At 39.7% G+C, this 19,974-nt stretch overlaps 1 protein-coding gene across 5 annotated transcripts; it reads left to right on the forward strand.

Annotated features, from left to right (window-relative positions):
* The first annotated feature begins 266 nt into the window (after positions 1-266).
* On the forward strand, positions 267-19,654 carry lrrc71 (leucine rich repeat containing 71). Of its 5 annotated transcripts, none has more exons than XM_066673858.1 (17): positions 267-600; positions 1,380-1,418; positions 1,687-1,821; positions 2,189-2,308; positions 2,719-2,794; positions 2,888-2,962; positions 3,180-3,248; positions 6,530-6,689; positions 6,867-6,950; positions 8,126-8,200; positions 8,596-8,706; positions 10,038-10,122; positions 18,202-18,281; positions 18,402-18,425; positions 18,907-19,018; positions 19,102-19,190; positions 19,459-19,654. In XM_066673858.1, exons 1-17 carry the CDS (start codon positions 525-527, stop codon positions 19,579-19,581), a joined length of 1,533 nt encoding a protein of 510 aa, XP_066529955.1. In that variant the 5' UTR covers positions 267-524; the 3' UTR covers positions 19,582-19,654. The 5 variants fall into 5 exon arrangements, with proteins under 5 accessions (XP_066529955.1, XP_066529958.1, XP_066529956.1 ...); XM_066673861.1 differs by having other exon boundaries at positions 1,691-1,821; XM_066673860.1 differs by lacking the exon at positions 267-600 and adding an exon at positions 707-787.
* The last annotated feature ends 320 nt before the right edge of the window (positions 19,655-19,974 follow it).

Genomic DNA, 19,974 nt, shown 5'->3' on the forward strand with positions numbered 1-19,974 from the left:
CAAGCAATTAAACCAAAGTCTTTTAAAGTGACCGTTACACATTGTTTATTTATAGTACGATCTGCTAGCACCACATTTCTAGTTAAATAAAGCAACTAAAATAATATTAACAAATATTTATTTTCTCGATGCTCCCATGGACAATACAAACAGTGATCGAATCCAAAACCAGTTTTTCAAAAATATAGTGGTGACCAGAAGGGGGCGACAAAACATTAATAAAGGGTCCAACCCTGGGGCTGCTGTTGCTATCGTAACCACGTCAACAGAACTACAGCGAAGAAGACCCATTTATTTTCTAGAGGTCACATCCAAAACAGCCCTGACTTCAGTGAGCTTTTATGCAGAAAAAGCATTCACAGCAACACCATTATATACACGCAACGTTTATAGAGTCCTGGCATTTTTGTAGGAAGATCCATTAAGTTTAAATCTTTTTTGAGAGCGAAGAGATGTTTTATTTCTTATTTATATGGAAGAAAGCTATCGTGACTAATTTTCAGTAAAAAGTGCGATTGACAAAAATGAAGAAACGTGTGGAAAAGGCGTCTAAAGAGAAAGGAGGCTCAGGGGTCGAAGAAGACTTGTCAAAAATCGCAGGTTTGTGTGTATTTTTTTTTACTGTTTTTTCTACAGAAATCAGTGGTAACTTTTCAGGCCCTGTTCTGGCCCTCTTCCCACATTTTACCTCATGAGGGCCACATAAGCCCTAAATAGGGGTCACATGTCGGCCAGAATTCACTCTTTGGGGCACTTCTAAATCTCGTTCAGTTTGCCATGGGCAGAGGTGGGACAGCTCTCTTTTGTGACATATGGGCCAAATTATTATTTTTAAAATGTGTGTGTGACTTCTTGTTCACATGAAATTTGCCTCTTTAATTATATGATAGTCGACAGAGACAGATTCACAAAAATTTATTTCAAGTTATCAGTTATGAGAAGTTAAGGTCTGTAAGTTGGAATCTATAAGCCTCCATTTGTCTGGCTTCAGAAATGCTGATCCTGGGTGATCTTAATCTGAATGGCTTAAGGATCCTATGGACATTAGGAACTGATGTAAATTAACAAATGGTAGATATCCCATCTTATTTTAGCATGTTAACTAGCTAAACCCAAACCTATCCACACTGAAATTGGAGTGCTAGCATTCACTACCAGTTTGGAAGCACTGACATTACTAAACTAGGGGAAAGAGAATACTACTAAGAATAGGAGTGTAAAACATTTGCATACAGTTGTGAGTCATGCAATTAAGCATCTATGTAGGCACAAAAAAATCAGCAGTGTTAGATCAATGCTGAGTGTTAAATTATAATACAGTTTTAATCCTTTAATGTTGCACAATGTTACCCTTTAATGTTTTTTTTTCTGTAATTTAGGACTAATCTTTGAGGATAAATGTCCAGTCCAGACCATAGGTAAGGTAATGCCATATCTCAACCTGTTTCTGCTTATTCTTCCTCTGTGCCTGATTTTCTTCTTTTCTTCTCTTCTTGATTTTTTTCCTGTGTGCTTTGTGTTTATAGTCTTTTTATGTCTTTATGCTTTATCCAATCGTTTACTTGTTTAACTTTGTTCCTTATTGTGTTTGTTGTATTGTTCCAAGCCTCCTGTCTCCGTAAGCATCCATATATAATTAGGTGTCTTGTTCAAGCTTCCTCTGTTCAACTGCTTGTCTGTTCAAAGATAGCTACCAGTGCTCCGGCAATTTGGAGATGGACTTCCCAGAGCTGTGTGCCTTAGTCGGCTTGAGTGAAATCCCTATTGTGAAGCTGAGACAGCCAATTCCTGCAGTTACACCTACAGACAACAATGCAATGGGTATGGATACTTTTCTATTCCATGTAGTGTTAATACAGTTGTGTAATTAGCACTGTACATTAGGTATTTTTCATTGTTACATTCTGTAGTAAATATTTTGTAACATTTATTGCAAAGTTCATCTTGGCCAATCCACAATTAAATTTTTTAACTGTGCCTAAATCTAAATTGTTGCTAATATTCTGATTAATTATAGATCTTCATTATTTGATTTAGAATTTGTATGGAGTTAAACTCTTCAAGTGGCAACTCTCCAGAAACAAAATACTTTTCTTTCGATTACTAATATAATGTTAAAAAAATGGCCAAGCATGTTTAAACAGTATTTAAACAGATTTAAACAACTATTTTATCTATCTGTGTTTAGAGGAAAGCCTAACCCAAATCTCACCTGGGAGCCCTGTGCAACTTTGGTGTCCTAAGCCCTGTCTTCATGTAGAGACAGAGAATGAGGACTCTCAGAATGCAAAGAAAATCATCATATCTGGTAAGGTGGTCATTTGCTACAACTAGATTTAAAATAGGGGTAGATGTGAAAAAGAAATGTTCATGTAATAGCTCAGTGACTTTATATTCACCTGGAAGAATAAAGAATTTACAAGATTTCAGTAGGCTTTAGCTGCAAATGTTACAAAAGATGGGACATTTTGTTATTGCCTTGAGTGGGTATAAAAGAATACCAAACTTGAATCTTTATTATTGAAACATTTATCTAAGGAAAAAAAACAGTGAAAATAAAATCTCAATGTTAGCCTAAATTTTTACAGTTCTAATAGGAGCAAGAGCAAATTGCAAGGGCAGGAATACATGCAGCATTTTTCATATTAGCTGCTAGAAATGAAGACTTTGCATGAGAGATCCTTTAAGATGAGCTCTGGGATTTGTATTACTCTTTAGGTTGGAGAGTGGATGAGATGGTGGCTCAGGTACTGAGTAAAACATTACCATCTCTGAGCAATTTACAGAGTCTAAAGTGAGTAGTTGAATATATAAGTGTGATATTCAATATGTTTTGTTGAAATAGCATTTAAGTTACTTTAGTTGGTTAATTTATCTGTTTTTACAGGATATGGCAGGCCAGACTGACTGATCACATTTTGACCTCCTTGAAAAACACTATTTCTATTTGTGCAAACCTCAGGTGATTTATGCATGCTGAGTCAAAATGATTCATACTAGAAATTAAATAAAATATGTTAAATAATCTGTAAATCCAAAACATCATAAAACTTAACAATATTCAGTAAGAAACCAACCAGTTACATTTTTAAGGACCTATGCTTTAATTTAAATTAAAAAAAAATATATATATATATATTTTTTTTACTTGTTCTCTGTTCTTCCTTTGTCTGTGACAGGACAGTCATTCTAGAGGGAAACCCAATTCCAGAACAGAGTTATCACATCCTGATGGGAGAGGACAGTATGTAAGTATTTCTCTCACACAGACTTAAACACTGACTCACATCATAATTACAGACAATTACAGACTGGAGTCCATCTGTTGCTTTGCATACTTTGTTTGCCCCAATGTCACCCTGTTCTTCAATGGTCAGGATCACCATCCTTTTTTTCTCATTATATGGTAATTCGCATAGTATTCAATATGACAGTTGTAGTTTTATTAAATAATAAATAAACTAAAAATGTATTTAATTGAAAATGTACTTGCCCCGGTGGCACGGTGTCACAGTCACACAGCTCCAGGGTTGTGGGTTGAATTCCCACTCCAGGTGACTGTCTGTGAGGAGTTTGGTGTGTTCTCCCCGTGTCTGCGTGGGTTTCCTCCGGGTGCTCCGGTTTCCTCCAAAAACACACGTTGGTACGTGGACACTCAAAAGTGTCCATAGGTGTGAGTGTGTGAGTGAATGTGTGAGTGTGTGTGTTGCCCTGTGAAGGACTGGCGCCCCCTCCAGGGTGTATTCCCGCCTTGCGCCCAATGATTCCAGGTAGGCTCTGGACCCACCGTGACCCTGAACTGGATAAGCGGTTACAGATAATGGCTGGATGAATGGATGGATGGATGGATGTACTTGCCCCTTTGTATTAACACGTTCCATGTGATCATGCAACAACAGTATCAAAATAATAATCAAAATGTTACTCACCCTTCCTGGATCAGGGCCTAGTCGAGGCAGAAGGGCTTGTGTGGTCTCATGACCTCAAGGGCTATGTCGTCAGGAGCTGTTAGCTCCCAGTAGGTTCTTCAAGGGCGAACAGGTCTGGAATGAAGATCTAGACAAACATGATCCAAGAAACATCCCTATGAGTAAAACCATTAGAACTCAGTGCACCCTGCCCGGGAGAGGGTTACCAGGTCATACCCCTGGAGCCAGGCCTGGGGTAGTGTCCGACAGCGAGCACCTGTTGTTGGACTTCTGTGCTAGTCATGGTTTGTCCATAACGAACACCGTGTTCGAACATAACGTTGCTCATAAGTGTACTTGGTACCAGAGCACACTGGGCCAAATGTCAATGATCGACTTTGTTGTGTCTTCTGACTTGAGGCCATATGTTTTGGACACTCAGGTAAAAAGAGGGGCTGAGTTGTCAACCGATCATCATCTGGTGGTGAGTTGGATCCAATGGCGGGGAAAGCTGCTGGACAGACCTGGTAAACCCAAAAGTATAGTGAGGGTGTGCTGGGAAAAGCTCTCACCTCAGAGAGAACTTCTCACATGTTCCGGAGGAGGTAGGGGGAATGGAGTCTGAATGGACCCTGTTCAAGACTTCCATCATGGAAACGGCTGCATATATCCGTGGTCAAATGTTTGTCGGTGCCTGTTTTGACGGCAACCTAAGAACCCGTTGGTGGACACCGGGGGGTGAGGGAAGCTGTCAAACAGAAGAAGGAGGCTTTTCGGGCTTGGCTGGCTCGGGAAACTCTCGATTCAGATGGGTACCGGCAGGCGAAAAAGGCTGCAGCTGTGGCAGTTGCTGAAGCAAAATCCAGAGCATGGGAGGTGTTTGGAGAGGCCATGGAGAATGACTTCCGGGCGGCTTCTAAGAGGTTCTGGAAAATAGTCCGACAGCTCAGGAGGGGGAGGAGGGACACCATCCAAGGATGCTCAGCAAGGATGGTAAAACTCTGAACTTGACTGAGTGTATTTGTTGGTCATTGGAAGGATCACTTTGAGGAACTCCTTAACCCGAAAGACATGCCTCCTGTGCAGGAGGTAGGGCAAGAGGTCTCTGGGGTGTCAGATTCCATTTCCTTGGCTGAAGTCACTGAGGTGGTGAAAAAGCTTTGCAGTGGCAAAGCCCAAGGAGTGGATGAGATTAGCCCAGAGTTACTGAAGGCACTCAATACTATGGGGCTGTCTTGGATGACACGCCCATACAATATTTCATGGACCTCGGAAACGGTGCCTTTGGATTGGCAAACAGGGGTGGTGGTTCCTATTTTTAAAATAGGAGACCGGAGAAAGTGTGCTGATTATTGTGGCATCACACTTCTCAGCCTCCCTGGGAAAGTCTATGCCAAGGTGCTTTGAAAAGAGAATCTGTTCAATAGTCGAACCTAGGATTTTGCAGAATCAATTCGGATTTCGTCCTGGTCATGGAGCTATGGACCAACTCTTTACTTTTTCACAGATGATTGAGGGGGCGTGGGAATTTGCTACTCGACTCTACACATGCTATGTGGATTTGGGGAAGGCATATGACCATGTTCCCTGAGAGATTCTGTGGGAGGTGCTCGAGGAGTATGGGATGTGACCCTGAAATGGACAAGCAGAAAAGATGATGATGATGATGATGAAAATGTTACTCACCTAATATGAGAGTGTGTTTGAAATATAATTCAAATTGTAAAGAGGGAAGAGGGCCTCTCTGTTTTTTATTTACATTATTCCCTTTACTGCACTCGTTCTGTGGCAAAATGATTGTGAAATTGCAAATTAAGCACATTCCATAATTATGGATGTGGCTTATTAATACTTAAATTAAAATGTATTGTATGTATTTTGGGCGGCACGGTGGCGCAGCAGGTAGTGTCGCAGTCACACAGCTCCAGGGACCTGGAGGTTGTGGGTTCGGTTCCCGCTCCGGGTGAATGTCTGTGAGGAGTTGGTGTGTTCTCCGCGTGGGTTTCCTCCGGGTGCTCTGGTTTCCTCCCACAGTCCAAAAACACACGTTGGTAGGTGGATTGGCAACTCAAAAAGTGTGAGTGAATGTGTGTCTGTGTTGCCCTGTGAAGGACTGGCGCCCCCTCCAGGGTGTATTCCCGCCTTGCGCCCAAAGATTCCAGGTAGGCTCTGGACCCCCACGACCCTGAATTGGATAAGCGGTTACAGATAATGAATGTATATTTATATATTTTTAATAAAATGACAAGTGTTATATTTTATATAAGTTACCATAAAATGACAAAAGATGACACTTGGATGTCAAATGCTTTTGTTATTAGCAGTCTACTATTGGAGTAGTTGCTTATAAGTAGCATAGCATAGCTTAGTATAAAGATACAATAGTGTTAAATTTGCTGTCATGTAGTTTATGAATGTTAGTTTGTTTGTAGCATGTAGACAACTATGTTTGTATTTTGACTACTATAATTTTGTAATTTAAATTAGTGGGATGTTCTAAATAAAAATGGACTTTAAACTTGGAGTCTTTATGTGGACATGGTCTATGGGGAATTTTTGTACCATTTAACACTACATAAATGCTTTTCAACTTTACAATTGTTGTTCCCTGCCACTGCTAGGATAGCCCACCTATCACTGCGAAACAATCATATAGATGAATACGGCGCACGATTGATTGGTTCAGCTCTCTCCACAACATACTCTGCCAACAAGAATCTCCTGACCCTCAACATGGCTTTCAATTCTATTGGTGACAGAGGTGCACAGTTTATTGCACAGGTGCTGAAGTTTATAGAAATATACTCTTGAGCCTTAAGAGGGTCAGACATCATTACTTTATTTTTTAGCTGCACAGTTCTGTACTAAAGGATGTTAATGTAATGTGATGTTACAGTAGTTTGTCTACATCTACTAAATACCAACATGTCCGTCACTTTTATTTGATCTTATTTTCAGGGTCTACGTCTCAACCGCACTTTGCTGTGCCTCTCCCTAGCCTACAATCATATTACAGATGCAGGGGCATTCTCTTTGGCTGAGGTACATTTTTACAGGCCTTATGCCTATGATAATGTAAGTGATCAGGGTAAGCCACAGGTAGAGTTAATGATTATTGATACATTTATTGGATTCCTCATTTTACAGTTTTGTCTACTATGGATATCTTAGAATTAAAATATTAAAAGATATATTTATCTATCTATTTCAGTATTCTATTAGCATGCTTAAGGAGAAAAACAAACAATATTACTTTCTTTTGTATAGTAACACTCTTGGGATTGGGTATTTTTAAATATAAATACCATTACAGTTTCAAATAAACTTTTTTGTGCTAAATTTTTTCTTTTGTAAAATTTACTTCTGTATTTAGATGATACCAAACCACCACAGAAAGAAAAAAATAGATTATATATATATATATATATGACTGTCATGTCTATTAATTTAATATGTTACCATTATTGTTGTCTTCTTTTTATATACTGTATTCATTTTGAAACTGAATCACTAACTAACTAACCAAATAATAATAGCTGTTGAGTCACCAAGTAGGTGTAATATTTTGGGGTAACATTATTCCTTTTAATGAACCCCTGAACCAATATAACATAATTGATTGAGATATTCTGCTTTATTCAAACCATAAACACATGCCTAATGATTGTATGAGATGGGACCAAAGGCGCGATTGGACCCAGAAATGGCAAAACATCACATGTGACGTCACACTTTACAAGTGGATACCCTACATTACTCACCACATAGGGAATAGGGTACAATATGTAGATCAGGAGAAAAAAAAGCTGCTAATACAAGGTCACTGGACTGCCAAACATGTTTGGAGGAGAACACTAACTGTTCAGATCTGTTATATTAGCTAAATGACACTCATGTTAGCTAGCATTAAACCGAATGATGTGGTAGAATCAGTGGCCATTCTACCCACCCAAGAGGAAGCACACCAATCTTGAACGGCTGAGGCATCCCCAAGAATCAAACTGGCAATCTCCCAAAGTTAGGGCCAACACTTAAACTCAGCAAAACTCTGGGGGGAGATTTTAACGAGTTATATGAAACTAATACCAAAATCTCTGAATATATTTACTACCAAAATGTCAAGTTTGATCACATTAACAGAAATATACTAATAAATACACTATTGATATGTCTTTCTTTGTATGCTCTCAGCAAATTTTCTCTGCCTATTTCTTTAGGTGCTTGGCCCTTTTGCTCTGTCACATGAAGAGATAGTTGAGAGGAGGCAGCAGTTGATCTCAAGAGACCAATCAGTGAGGAAACACATGGCAATTTTAAACAGTTTTGTGCTGAATTTGGCAATTACTGGTTTTATTTGGTAACTAGCATAGACTTCCTTAATCATACACATGCAACCAAGCTGTGAGGGTGAGACTAGGACAAGCTTCAGCTGAAAATCAAGCACCAGACTTTTTAACTACTGCTAAGGCCACTGGACAACCGGTTATATCTGTTATGCCAGCTAAAAGAAACATACATTGGCTACCATAATGCTAATTAATATTGAAAGAGGTAGGGACATATTTCAGGACTTGATATGGTCCAACTCTCAAAGCATATTAATTCTGCTATTTGTCTACTTTACCTCTATCATTTTCTTTCCACCACATTGTCTCATTGCCCCTCTCTCGTCTTATGTTTTTTAAAGCCATCTCAGAGAGTTAGTTCAGACTCTAAGTTTGAGCACCCTCTCTCCGTTCATAGCAGTTCATCACTGGATCAAAACATGAAGGGATCTAAGAATACCTCAAAGAAAAAGGTACTGACACTTTTTTTCTCTAAGACTTTATTTGTCATGTTTTTAAAGGGGACATACTATACTCCTTTTCCACAAGTTAACAAGTCAAGTCATATTTGTTTATATAGCACATATATAAAAGACGAGTGTCAGCCAAAATGCTGCACAATATAATCAACTAATAAAACAAAACAGATAAAATTGTAAAAAAAAAAACAAAACCAAACAAACAAAAAAACACAGTTCCCTGGGGTCTTAATGAACATCTGTGACATGCTTTGCTCTAAATACCACAAGGATCAAACATCACAGTCTAAAAAGCCTTTTACTGTTCAGAATGACTACTTTGGCCTATTCCTTTAAATGATAATAATCCACATTTCTGCCCAAACATGACAAGCAAGGAGCAGAAACTCTGGTTTTTAGATATTTTTCCTTGGTTCTCTTTTGTTTAATCATATTTACTCAGTACTCTTATTTGTTCTGCACTGAATGTATGTTTTGCTCCCTTTAACCTCATCTTTGCACTCTCACATTAAACATGGGTCCAATGCTGTTATGATAGATACTTACATGAAGAGGTGGAACAAATCTGCACTTTAAATCAGAATGTTTAATTTTATCCCATCTTCGGACCACAAATAGCTGAGTAGCTTGTCATATTTCACAATTTTTTTGTAGGGGCTCCAGATGCCCAAATTAAGTTCTAATGCATGGAAAATGTAGAGTTTTTTTTCATATGTTCCCCTTAAATAAGCTGTCATTTAGTTTTTTTGGACTTGTTTATGCATTTAGAGTCATATCAAAACCTAAACTACTAACTGTAATAGGAAGAATATTAATGGAGTGTTGATTGTTAAACCCACATTCTGTGTGTAATTTACTGTTTTGTATGTTTACATGGTGCATTTACTACATTTCTGCTAGCAGTAGCCACACCCCTAGCTCAACCTGACTTCATTCATTCATTCATTATCTGTAACCACTTATCCAGTTCAGGGTCACGGTGGGTCCAGAGCCCACCTGGAATCATTGGGCGCAAGGTGGGAATACACCCTGGAGGGGGCGCCAGTCCTTCACAGGGCAACATACATTCACTCACACCTATGGACACTTTTGAGTTGCCAATCCACGTATTAATGTGTGTTTTTGGACCATGGGAGGAAACCCATGCAGACACGGGGAGAACACACCAACTGTTGGACAGGCAAACAGCGCATGCATACTGCATATAATAATTGTATGATTTAAATATGGTAAAATTCCAGATGACATTTTTATAATTGCAGCTGTTACATACTTTGTTGTAGATCAGAGTGATGGAAGTTGGAATGTAATATCTACATTTGCAGGATGCTCCCAAGAAAGAAGAAAGGCCAGGTAGTCAGTCAGTGGCCATTGGAGGAAAAAAAGAAGAGCCCAAGTTGGGCAAGAAAGGTAGTAAAATCCTGGTACACTGTCATCTCAATTGATCCTTTAGTGTCTTTGCCGTTTTTTAGCATCAATCAACAAAAATAGGTGCATTAAATCTAACATGCAGCCAAGCAATAGCAATACACTGTAGACAAAACCTAATAGTACAATGGTATAGTGAAGACCTTTGTGACTTAACCTTACACTTTCATAAATGTCCATCAAGAGTTTGTTCAATCACTTGCTATTTCTGGACCGTTAAAGCAGCCTCAGTCTGTTGTATGTGCTGTAATTGGGAAGTATAACCTAGAAGCAACAAGGGGTCAGCTGTAAAACTATAGAACAACGAGAAGTGGGGAAGCACATAGAGTAATAGAGTATTCAATCCTCAGTTATAGCTTGAGGTCCACATTAGGGGTGTGAATCACAGGGGATTTCATAATAAAATATTGGTACCGGCACTGATAACAGCATTATTTTACTGATCTCTATCGGCTTTATTGAGCTCGATCTTAAGTCCGATCCTCCATTTCCTCTAGGCGGCAAGCTCACACTCCTTCTTCCTCCTATAGCACATTTTGTAAATGTTGCTGTGATTTGACACTGCTGGCCACTGTTAGCGGGAGGACACTTCTTTCAGACTGTTCCGCACAAACGCACGATCCCACGCACGATTCAGAGATGGAGCGGTACGGGACGTGATTAGAGTCACCAACCATCCCGTATTTGGACACTAAATGTCGTGTGGTGTTTTGGACCCATTTTGGATACGTTTTACCCTGTATTTATGAGGCAAGACTATTAAGACCATGATTTGTTTGAGACATGCTGCTTGGATGCAGGTGATTTCTTTCTTAATGTGAGATATTTAGTGTCTAGCAGATACACTGGGCTGATTCAATAACTAGAATGTACTTCAAGTTCAAGAAGTTTATTGTCATTTCAGCAGTATACAGTGTTTACAGTACACAGTGAAACTAAATAGCGTTCTTCCAGGACCAAGGTGCTACATAAAACAATACACAACATTAAAGTGCAACTAGTGCAAAGCTAGTGCATACATAAAACTGTGCACACACTTAAAGTGCAGAAGACATGGCTAAGAAAAATACAAAACAATATACATACAGTACAACATGATAATACAAGACAATACAAAAAACATAAGTACAGGGTGGGGGGGGGGGGGGGGGGGCTGAGGGAGAGAGACACTGCAATTTAAGGTGTATTTCTGCTGTAAACATTAACTGGATGTAACCATGATGTAAACAATATATGTGTAAACAGTACACTCATTTTCAGTATATCATTCTCAGTCCATCAAACCAGTGTTTTGTGAAGTTGTGTGTGTGTGTGTGTGTGTGTGTGTGTGTGTGTGTGTGTGTGTGTGTGTGTGTGTGCGTGCGCGCTACTTCAGTCCAGTCTCAATCGCTAGATGTTAAGGAGTCTGATAGCATGTGGAAAGAAGCTGTTACGGAGTCTGGATGTGAGGGCTCGAATGATTCGATACCTTTTTCCAGATGGCAGTAGGTTGAAAGGTGTGTGTAAAGGGTGTGTTTGATCTCCCACAATGCTGAGTGCTTTGCGGGTGCAGCGAGTGGTGTAAATGTCTGTGACGGAGTGAAGAGACACACCGATAATGTTCTCAGTTGTCCTCACGATCCACTGGAGGGACTTGCGATCTGCCACAGTACAGTTCCCAAACCAGACAGTGATGCAACTGGTCATGGTGCTCTCGATGACTCCTCTGCAAAAAGTGGTGAGGATTGGAGGTGGGAGATGAACCTTCTTCAGTCTTCGCAGAAAGTAGGCACTGCTGGGCTTTCTTTCTGATGTCACTGGTGTTAGTGGACCAGGTGAGATCATCCGCTAGGTGAACACCAAGGAATTTGTCGTTCTTGACAATCTCCACAGCAGAGTTGTTGATGTTCAGTGGCGAGTGCTCACCCCTTGTTTTTCTGAAGTCTACAACCATCTCTTTGGTTTTGTCCACGTTCAGAGACAGGTTGTTGACTTCACACCAGTCAGTTAGCCGCTGAACCTCCTCTCTGTATGCTGACTCGTCGTTCTTACTGATGAGACCCACCACAGTCGTGTCATCAGCGAACTTGATATGATTTGAGGTGTGCAACGCTGCACAGTTATGGGTCAGCAGTGTGAACAGCAGTGGACTGAGCACACAGCCCTGGGGGGCTCCAGTGTTCAGTGTGATGGTGCTGAAGGTGTTCCTACTGATCCATACTGACTGAGGTCTCCCAGTCAGGAAGTCTAGGATCCAGTTTCAGAGAGGAGTGTTAAGGCCCAGTATATTCAGCTTCCCGATCAGGTGCTGAGGAATGATGGTGTTGAATGCTGAGCTGAAGTCTATGAACAGCATTCGGGCATATGTGTCTTTTTTGTCCAGCTGGGTGAGTGCCAGGTGGAGTGTGGTGGATATGGCATCGTCTGTTGAATGGTTAGGACGATACATGAACTGTAGAGGGTCCAGTGTGGGGGGAAGTAGGGACTTGATGTGCCTCATGACGAGCCTCTCGAAGCACTTTGTGATGACAGGAGTGAGTGCAACGGGACGATAGTCATTGAGGCAGGACACAGAAGAATTCTTAGGCACCGGGATGATGGTGGTGTTCTTGAAGCATGTTGGAACAACGGCGCTGCTCAGAGAGATGTTGAAGATATCAGTGAAGACATCAGCAAGCTGGTCTGCACATTCCCTGAGCACTCTGCCAGGAATATTGTCTGGTCCAGCAGCTTTCCACGGGTCGACTCTGCATAAAGTTTTCCTCACATCAGCTGCAGTAAAAGACAGCACCTGGTTGCTGGGAGAAGGGGTGGACTTTCTCACCGTTACGTTGTTCTGTGCCTCAAAAATGGTTCAGCACGTCTGGTAGGGAAGCATCTCCGTCACAAGCAGGTGGTGTAGTCTTGTAGCTGGTGATGCTCTGGATGCCCTGCCACATGCGCCGAGTGTCTCTACTGCTCTGGAAGTGGCTGTGGATGATCTGACCATGTGCACATTTTGCCTCTCTGATAGCTCGGGAGAGTTTGGCCCTCGCTGTTCTCAGGGCCGCCTTATCGCCTGATTTGAAAGCGACATCTCTAGCCTTCAGCAGCGCACGCACCTCTGCATTCATCCACGGCTTCTGATTGGAGCGGATGGTGATGGTCTTGGAGATGTTCACATCATCGATGCACTTCTCAATGTAGCTGGTCATTGATGATGCATACTCCTCCAGGTTGATTGTGTTGCTGTAAGTTGCAGCCTCTCTGAACATGTCCCAGTCAGTGCACTCGAAACAGTCCTGAAGAGCAGAGATTGCTTCTGATGGCCAGATTTTCACCTGTTTCAGAACAGGTTTCGATCGCCTGACGATGGGTCTGTATGCGGGAATTAGCATAACAGACATTTGATCTGAGTATCCGAGGTGGGGGCGGGGCTCTGCCCTGTACGCGTCTGGAACGCTTGTGTAAACAAGATCCAGCATGTTCGCTCCTCTTGTAGCATAGTTCACATACTGGTGGAATTTAGGGAACACTTTCTTGATATTTGCATGATTAAAATCTCCAGCAACAATAAACAGTCCATCCGGGTGTGTGTCTTGCAAATCGCTTATGGCTTCGTTTAATTCCCACAGCACTTGATTTGTATAGTTTATATAGATATGTTTGTATAGATATATTGTATTGATTTGTATACTTGAAGTGTGCAGTGTGTAACAGCATTTTCTAGGAAATTATAAGTATTAGATCTGGACTTGGTATAAGTATTGGATCTGGACTTGGCAGATACTCAATATTAAAATACTCAGATCGAGATTGGGGGCAAAAAAACTTGATTTGGACATCATTAGTGTCTTGATACTGTGATTCTATAATACTTGATACATTGCAATACAATTCTCTACGATACATCACAGAATCTGTGTAAACTAAGAGGATAAAATACATAGAAATAAGCAAATATCAGGAATGTACAAGGTACAACTAAGTACAAAGCTTAGCTTGCTTGTGTCCCTTTAACACACATACCCTATGGTAACGTTAGATGTTTTCTCAACAGTCAGTCCAGGATGATTATAAACAAGGTGGCTATGCATGTTCTTGTGTTGGCTTTATTACTTTTTTTTTTCTTCACCACAGGTTTACCATATTTATTTGAGTATCGCCACCACGTGGAGAAATGAAGCAGTGGCTGTATTCGGAATGACATACTACTATACTACATACTGCGCTAGTATGTACTGCATACTGCAACCAGTATGTAATATGCAGTTTGGTAACAAATTCTGGCATACAACATAGCATAATACAGTCAAAATACCAGTTACCTCACCTTTACCTCAGAGTTAATATATCTGAGAATTTTTAAGAACTTTTAAAACATTAAACATTTCAGTGTGCAAGGAGTAGGAGGTCTGTGTTGTTGTTCAGAACAGCATGTTTTCATATTATTATAATCATACACAAGATAAGATGTAAAATATTCAGTGCCAATCCATTAGAGCTATGAACCAGCTATATCTCGTGCTCGTTAAAACAGAAAAAACATCCTTGATAACTTGGATGCATGAGTGTAACTCTTTCAAGCTGCACTCCTGTGTACTCACATTAAATTCCTTTCCTACTAAAGACTCAGTATGTGAAAGAGTAAAGACAGAATAATGCAACATACATTTCATAAAACAGCTTATTTCATAAGTCAGTATCTCAGAAATGTACAATAATAACACAAATAATAATTATAATAATCAACACAAAACACCTGCAAAGGTTTTTTAAACCTTTACAATAGGTCTTGTAGCGTTTGACCTTATTCGAACTCGTTCTGATTAATGACGTTTTGACTAATGATAATAATTGTTATTGTTATGATTGACTTAAATGACAAGAACATTAACAAGTAGTTAGAGAGTGAATACTGTCATCGCTACATGAGTTCTTCAGGATTTTCAGACTCTTAATGAACAGACTCCACACACTGTTATTGCAAATAATGGAAATATTTTATTAAGAGAAAAGAGAATATTTACTAAACATAGCACGATCCTAGAAATTCTCACTGGATCAACGCATGTCAAACCGGTTCGAATTTAAAGATAGGCTAGGCGATATGACTTGACTAATGTGTTGCTAAATGAGATTTAATTAATGTATAAATTTATCAAGAGACTTTGAAGAGTCGTTCGCTCGTTACTTAAGTCCTCAGAAGCGATGCCCTCAGAAGTCAGGGTATAACGCTAACATATCCGCTATCAACTAATCTCAGGTGTGGTATCTTATTTTGGCCAAAATAAGTTTCACCTGCTTTGATCAGTCGTGAGATTAAACTTGGATTGGGCGACAAAACATGAACACAAATAAGCAAAGAAAAAATTACTGAGAATTACTCAACGTTACTCTGTAGTTTCTGAATCACACTGCTAACTAGCACAAGGCGTCCCTTGGAAGTTGAGTGAGGTCCTTCGTTAGAGTCTTTTTGAAGAGTAGTTTCGTCGGCGTAAAGAAGAAGGAAGAGCGTCGCACGTGAAGTGAAGAGAGCGAGACGTGAGGAGCGTAGCGGAAAGAGAAGAGGGTAGCAGGAGAGCAACCAGAGAAGAGTGAACAGAGTTGGGCACTCCCTTTTCAGATGTGGCACAGTCACGCCCATTTGGGAGGTCTCCTTTCTTTGATTGGATCCTGGGTCTGAGGCTCACGTGACTTGTTTCACGTTTCAGAGAGAGAAAAGAATCACGTATACACATGAAACTGAATAAAGTAAAAATTACTTATACATGCTTGTGGTATAGCACAATGAGTGTCCTGGATTATTAATATCAAATATCTATGTATATATATCTTGGGTATTTTACGATTACATCCCACTACAATATTATGCTAGAAGTTAGAAACTAATTCGTTTTCCTAATCAGAGACAGAAATTTTCCTTCATGATTGAAACAGTAATACACATCACTTCATTAGTTAGTAGACATTCACTTGAGGATAACAGAGAGTAACATTCATACATATTGCATAAACACATTTATAAATACTCGATGCGTCCGTTATTGTCCGTAACGTGATTTCGCAAACGTCCACTTGGGGGCACTGTTGGTCCATGCTATTAGTTTGGTTTGAGCCAGCTATGGGAGTTCACCTCAAGGTCAACTCTGTTGGCCATCTGTGTGATTTTGCATACGATAAGGATTGCCATCTTGACACCGAGGGCCATAAACTAGGTTCATTAATTCTGGTCTTCACCACTTTGTTTGATCTTCTTTTTGCCTAAAAGCGTCATAAACTGGCCTGTTATCTTTCCATTTCTGAAGACGAGGAGGGGGTCAAGGACAAGCGTCCTGGTCAGTCTTTGATGTAGACCTTATGTGTGTGCGTGAGTGTGTGGGGGAGTGCAGAGTCTTTCCACACACGCAGTCTGTGGAATGTAGGGTTCTGTCCCAAGAAATCCTTATTCAGAGTGGAGAGTCTTTCATTCAGAACTTTTCATTTCTTTATTTGATCCATACTCCACTACAGTCTGGTCTGGTTCAGTAGGCTATACGGTCATAGGGAAGACTGCTGACTTGACAGATGTCTAGAAGGCAGTTATTGGCATCCTCCTGCTGTATCCAAGCATATTAATGGAAAGTGGAGGGGAAAAGTGTGGTAAAAAAATAGTGTCATCTGCTGGTGTTGGCCCACTGTGTTATATCAAGTCCAAAGTCAGCACAGCTGTCTACCAGGAAATTTTAGAGCATTTCATGCTTCCCTCTGCTGACAAGGTTCTTGGAGAACCATTCTTGGATTTCCATTATTGCACTGGTCTTCCAAACGTTCAATCTTGGAGTTCAAAGCCGTTAGTTGCTCCTTGATGGAATCCAAGCTTCTACTCACAGTCCCAGTCTGTGCGCCAATGGCTCTGCCCATCCCATCAATCATGTTGGTCAGTTTCCTTGGACTGTTTACAACTGACTCAACTTTCCGATAAACCAGGGCACCGCCTAATCCAATCAGCAGAAAGCCCACGATCATAAATCCAAATAAGTATACATCTTCAATGTCCTCAATGAAAAGAGGCGCGAGACATACCACACGCCACCTCTCCCATCAATCCATGGCATATCCAGCCGGCGTCGTTCCATCAGGGCAGGTGGGCTCCCCCGTGCCCAAGCTTCGGAGAGACCAGTTGATCAATTCCATCTCTAATTTTAATTCGAAGAGTGGTGTTAAGAGAGACTCCGAGGGTAGACAAGACAAGGCCAGAGAAGCTAAGCAGGAAAGATAAGGAGCGGAGAGGGAGATAAATGCGATAAATGCCTCCCACAAGAGCAAGAGAGAATAAAACCTACTACTTTAAGCCAAATTCAGTATGCGAGTAGTATGTAGTATGCCATTCTTTAGTAAATCAAACTGGAGGCCGAATCTTAAGGAATTTAAGCACCTGTGTTTCAGTAAAGATATTGATATTTGATGCCACATATCGATAATGTGTGATAATATGTGATGCCACATATCTAATGTATCACAAACAAAAACTACACGATATATTGCTGTATCAATATTTTGTCCCACCCCATCTTTATTCCACACCATCTCTACACTCTCAGAAAAACTGTGGTGGACCCTGAAGAATACATATTCATTACCTTTAGTTAGGGATAATAATTGTACCTTCTATAATAATTTAGGTTTTAAAGTTGATTTCATACACCTAGTTTGATTCCCAGCACTAATATTATGTTCTTTTATTTTACACTTAGCTATAATGAAAGCTTACAAATATTTACCTCTCCTTCTAAAGAAGACAATGTTGTGTACCTTTAGGGAACACAACTGGACTATAAAACCATTGTTGTATCTTTAGTGACAATAACGTATTGTCCTTAACCTTTTTATAACCTTTTTTTTCTGAAAGTATAAAAAACAAATCTGCTCAAGAACTGTTCATTAGGAGCTTCATAGATAGATTTTAGAAGCACAGGTTTCTGCACACAATCCTAAGATCACCATGCTTTTTTACCAAACATCAGCTAGTGTGGTTTAATGCTGGTTTACAGATCTGGTTTTGGTGGCAATAGAGTTTAATAATCTTGCTTTTATCATCATTTTATTTGTTTATAAACACAGTCTCAGACACTAAAGTCTCCCGTGGTCGAGGAGGAAAGTCAGGAGCGAAGGACAAACGTCCATCAGGATCAGAGCTAGAGGTAAGAGAACTGCATTAAAATGATCAGCACACAGGCACAAAAAATATGTTAAGTAATTATTGTGGCTTTTTTGAGTTAATGTCCTTTGTTGTGACCTGTTTTATGAACTATGGACTCCAGGAAAAGAGCAGCAGTGTACACAAGGTGTGTTCATCTGCCTTTTGATTATTGCAATCACCCTGCACACACAACACTGTGACATTGTCTATTTTTTCTTCACAAGTTTGCTTCAACAATGTCAAAGTAATATTGCTGTTCAAATTTTAATTTCATATTTCATGTGGTACCTACATGTACTCTCTAGGAAATGTTGCAAATGAGCTGTCAGATTCTCCTAAAATTATACAACTATCTCCGGAGTTATATTTCAATATTCTGGGCACCAAAAACAATATTGTGGCACTAACTAAATTTGTGCTTGCAGAATATTATAGAAATTGTGAATATAATTGAAATTGTATAAAATGTGCCCTTAAATTTTAAAATGACCTTATTACTGTAAACCTTACAAAGATGTAAATTAATATGAAGATTATTTTCATCCATAGTTCTCCAGAATCAGAAATACAATAAAGATAACAAAAGTTCTCCAACAATCATATATACATATTTGTGTAACTATAAGACAGGTGACATGACTGAGTCATTAAGTCCTTTGCTGCATCCTGGGATACAGCATGTTGATGGAAAAGTTATTCAGCCGGGAAACACAGCACTTATTTCTTTGAACATTTCAGGTCAGTCATACCCAGCTTAAATTAAAACACATTGAAACACATGCTAAAACTTGAATTTATAATATTACTTTGTGTATATGAAGGTAATAAACTGACAGATGAGTCCCTTCAGAAGTTCTTGTCATCTGTTGCTGGCCAGGGTGAAGGAGGTGTCTTGCGTCTTTCTCTCAATGTGAGATTTTCCTTTGATGTCCTGGAATTGATCTATCCAAGCTGTGCCCACAAACGGTTGCTGTATTGTTACTGTTATGAGGCCTATATGTTTTTGTGCATGCTTGGTTTAATTTTAACAGGATTTTACATATTAATGTCATGCAATTGGGTAAATTATTTGTTTTAATAAGGCTGTTATATAGTGTAAAATCCCTTAAAATTCCTGTGTAAAATCCTTTCCATGTTTCAAAGAGCTAATCCGAATCCTGCTAATTCTTTTTCCCCAGAGGAATTGCTTCCCTCCAGACTGTGAAACCTACCTGAAGATACAGGAAATTATGTCATCAAAAGATCCTCTCAACAAAACTAGCTCTTGTCAACTTGATGATGAACAGGAACAGGCAACTTAGCATTTGAAAGCTATTTCATTTCAGTGTTCAGAAGTGGATACTTCTTTAAAATAATGTAAAACTCTTGAAAATAACTGGTGCAAATAAATAGTTTTTACCAATTTTCCTGGAAAAAGTTGTCATTTTTGTTATATCCACTTTTCCAAAGCTAAACAGAAATGCACTGAAAATTAGATTGTCAGGGTGTTTTGATGTTCATTATCAATGATGAATAAATAATCAGGGTTAATACAGATAAAAGAAGGTATTAAAAATGTTTATAGGTCTGTGCTTACTGAATGAAGATGATGTATAGAGTTACATGGTGTAGTATTAGTAGTAGTAGATCTGTGCCTACTGAATGAATGTATAGATACGTAGTAGTAATAGAGGCAAGCAACAAACGTATCATAA

This window comes from Hoplias malabaricus, chromosome 6 (genome assembly GCF_029633855.1).
Source record: "Hoplias malabaricus isolate fHopMal1 chromosome 6, fHopMal1.hap1, whole genome shotgun sequence".
Classification (NCBI taxonomy): domain Eukaryota; kingdom Metazoa; phylum Chordata; class Actinopteri; order Characiformes; family Erythrinidae; genus Hoplias; species Hoplias malabaricus.